The sequence below is a fragment of the Terrapene carolina genome, unplaced genomic scaffold (assembly GCF_002925995.2).
Source record: "Terrapene carolina triunguis isolate 2854851 unplaced genomic scaffold, T_m_triunguis-2.0 Scaffold17541, whole genome shotgun sequence".
Lineage (NCBI taxonomy): Eukaryota > Metazoa > Chordata > Testudines > Emydidae > Terrapene > Terrapene triunguis.
The window spans coordinates 1,643-5,545 of NW_020681892.1; the positions used below are offsets into that span (position 1 = coordinate 1,643).

General features: G+C 55.5%; 1 protein-coding gene across 1 annotated transcript in view; it reads right to left on the reverse strand.

The window, feature by feature from the left end:
* The window catches only part of LOC112123002 (paired immunoglobulin-like type 2 receptor alpha), a gene marked incomplete at both ends in the record, with an annotated part of 4,393 nt that extends 925 nt beyond the window's left edge, over positions 1 to 3,468 (reverse strand). Inside the window, 2 exons of the mRNA XM_026661802.1 lie at positions 2,172 to 2,348; positions 3,094 to 3,468. Of these exons, the coding sequence (XP_026517587.1) occupies positions 2,172 to 2,348; positions 3,094 to 3,468 (552 nt within the window). The remainder of the gene's footprint in view (positions 1 to 2,171; positions 2,349 to 3,093) is intronic.
* Positions 3,469 to 3,903: the final 435 nt, after the last annotated feature.

Genomic DNA, 3,903 nt, shown 5'->3' on the forward strand with positions numbered 1-3,903 from the left:
AGGGGGTGGACGGGGATAGATAGATAGATAGATAGATAGATAGATAGGGTGGATGGGGATAGATAGATAGATAGATAGATAGATAGATGGGGTGAATGGGGATAGATAGATAGATAGATAGATAGATAGATAGATAGATAGATAGGGTGGATGGGGATAGATAGATAGATAGATAGATAGATAGATAGATGGGCTGAATGGGGATAGATAGATCGCAGGATGACTATGAGTCGGCAATGCGACGTGGCTGTGAAAAAAGCTAATGCGATCTTGGGATGCATAAGGCGAGGTATTTCTAGTAGGGACAGGGAGGTGCTGCTTCCGTTATACAAGGCGCTGGTGAGACCTCATTTGGAGTACTGTGTGCAGTTCTGGTCTCCTATGTTTAAAAGGGATGAACTGAAACTGGAACGGGTACAGAGAAGGGCAACTAGGATGATCCGAGGAATGGAAAACCTTTCCTATGAAAGGAGACTCGAGGAGCTTGGTTTGTTTAGCCTAACCAAAAGAAGGCTGAGGGGGGATATGATTGCTCTCTTTAAATATATCAAGGGGATAAATACCAGGGAGGGAGAGGAATTATTTCAGCTCAGTGCTAATGTGGACACGAGAACGAATGGATATAAACTGGCCGTGGGGAAATTTAGGCTTGAAATTAGACGAAGGTTTCTAACCGTCAGAGGGGTGAAATTTTGGAACAGCCTTCCGAGGGAAACGGTGGGGGTGAAAGACCTCTCTGGCTTCAAGATTAGGCTAGATAAGTTTATGGAGGGAATGGTTTGATGGGATTACGTGATTCTAATCAATTAGGCAATAACGGCCATCGCTGGTAAAATGAGGGTCTGGCTAGAGAATCTTGTCTGTATGCTCGGGGTTCTGCTGATCGCCATATTTGGGGTCGGGAAGGAATTTTCCTCCAGGGTAGATTGGCAGAGGCCCTGGAGGTTTTTCGCCTTCCTCCGCAGCATAGGGCAGGGGTCGCAAGCTGGAGGATTCTCTGCGACTTGAAGTCTTTAAATCACGATCTGGAGACTTCAACAGCTGAGTTAAGGGAAATTGGGTGGGTCAACTTTTGTGGCCTGCATCATGCAGGGGGTCAGACTAGATGACCATATTGGTCCCTTCTGACCTTAAAGTCTATGAGTCTATGAGTCTATGATAGATAGATAGAGTGGATGGGGATAGATAGATAGATAGATACACATCTACCCCGATATAACGCTGTCCTCGGGAGCCAAAAAATCTTACCGCATTATATCAAACTTGCTTTGATCTGCCGGAGTGCGCAGCCCCGCCCCGCCCCCGGAGCACTGCTTTACCGCGTTATATCCGAATTCGTGTTATATCGGGTCACATTATATCGGGGTAGAGGTGTAGATAGATAGATAGATAGAGGGGGTGGATGGGGATAGATAGATAGATAGATAGATAGATAGATAGATAGATAGATGGGGTGGATGCAGATAGATAGATAGATAGATAGATAGATAGATAGATAGATAGATAGAGGGGGTGGATGGGGATAGATAGATAGATAGATAGATAGATAGATAGATAGATAGATAGATAGAGGGGGTGGATGGGGATAGATAGATAGATTAGATAGATAGAGGGGGTGGATGGGGATAGATAGATAGATAGATAGATAGATAGATAGATAGATAGATAGCGGGGGTGGATGGGGATAGATAGATAGATAGATAGATAGATAGACAGATAGAGGGGGTGGATGGGGATAGATAGATAGATAGATAGTGGGGGTGGATGGGGATAGATAGATAGATAGATAGATAGATAGATAGATAGATAGATAGATAGATAGCGGGGGTGGATGGAGATAGATAGATAGATAGATAGGTGAGGATGGATGGACGGACAGTCACTCTTTGAATCCCATGATGCCGCAGCGGGAGCAGTGCATTCTGGTTAGGATCACACTTTACTGCCCGTGTCACACACCCAGCAGGATACACACATGTGCCGGACAGGCCTGGTGCAGCATTTGGCTCCTCCCCCAGCTCCCATCCTTGTGCCGCCCGGGGAATTTCCCACAATGCCTTGCGCGGGTACCCGGCAGCTCCCTTGGGGCGGACTGATGAGGGGCTGGATGCCCCGGTGGCGCGTGTCCATCCCCCCCCCCCCCCCAGCCGCTCCCCCAGGGGTGCCGGTACCTGTTCTCTTCCGGGCTCCGTACACAGCCAGCCCGATGATCCCGGCCAGCAGGACGGCCCCCGCCAGCAGCCCCCCAATCACCGGGGCTGCCCCCGGCCTGGCTGGCCGCTGCGTCGTGGCTGTGGCTGGGATCGTCGCCTGCGCCGTGCTGGGGGCGTTCGTCGGCAAGGCTTGGGCTGGGAGAGCGAGATCAAGGGGGCCGTTAGGTCAAGGCGTGGCCCCTCGCCCACGTGTGTGCACAGCCAGGGGGACACACTCATACACACGCTCTGGCTCTCGCATGTTCAGTGCACACCCCAGGTGTGTGAGCGTGCGCAGCATGTCTGTGGACACCGCGCCTTCCCTTGGAGACGCCGCGCCAAGGCCGCACGTGCGCTCGCACACACGCTCACACGCTTGTGCTTCCCACACCCAGACACCCTCAGCCACACTCACACCCACAACCCTGCACAGGCAGACACACGCTCATTTTGGAACATGCATGTTTGCACACTCACATTCACGTGCACACATCCTTGCACACTCACCAACGCTGCGGCTCTGACACATTTCCACACTCTCATTTACACAAACATGTTCATGCATGGGCATCCTTGAACACTCCCTGATGCACAACTGACACTCATTCTGGCACGCACATTCACTCACCGACATGCCTGGCTGCTGCGGGATGGGGCCACGGACCCACCCAGAAGAGGGGACGCCCGGGCGGACGGGGCCAGGACACAGTCGGGGATGGGAAGGGATCTTGGTGGGGGTGCCCCTGAGCTCCAGCCATGGGTTCGGGGTGCAGCACTCGGAGCCGGGAACGCACAGAGGGTCTCAGGGCTGCGGGTGGGTGGGGGATTCGCCAGGGCACGGGAGGGTGCGAAGCTGGGGATAGGAGCAGGTGACATGGGGGAAGCCAGGGTATGGGGGCACCTGTCACCGTGAGGTTGGTCCCAGGGTGACGGCGCCATTGCTCCCATGTGCCGTCATTCTTCTGCACCATGACGTGGCAGACGTACTCGCTGGCGTCCGACTCCCGCAGCTGGTCGATGCGGATGGAGGCCGTTCGGCTCCCCCGCGGGTCCCCGACCAGGACGATGCGGCCCCCGTAATCCGGGTGGGTGAACCCCTCGGTGTGATTGTAGATAAACTTGCCATGGAATCCCAGTCTCCAGTAAATCCGGACGTCCCCCAGCGGCTCGATCTCGCGGGGGTAGGTGAAGGCGCAGGGCAGGGTGACGGAGCCCCCGGCCGGCGCCGACAGGGACTCGGTCTGGTTTATCTGGTACCGGGGATCCTGGACAGCCACTGCAAAGACCCAGAGACACAATCCCGTCACCGCGGGCGGCCCCGGGGTCCCACCCACAGCCAGCGGGGCGCAGAGGGGACCCCCCCGACCCGGGCAATAGGGAAGGCGGATTTATTATTAGTTGTTGGTATCGTGTTGTGCCTGGGGACCGCCACTGGGTGCCCATCGTGCCAGGCATCACCCCAGGAACCAGGTCACATCCTCATCACAGCACTTCCTCCCGAGCAGCCGGTGCTGGGCCCTGTCCCGGATCAGAGCCAGGCCCAGCTCCCCCTGCTGCCGGGGCACGAGAGGCCGGGGGAAACGGGCCCCTGTGGAAGGCAGGAGGCCAGGGAAGATGGGTCTCTGGGGAGGCCAGGAGGCCAGGGAGACGGGCCCCTGGGAAGCCGGGAGGCCGGGGGAGATGGGCCCCAGGGAAGCCGGGAGGCCGGGGG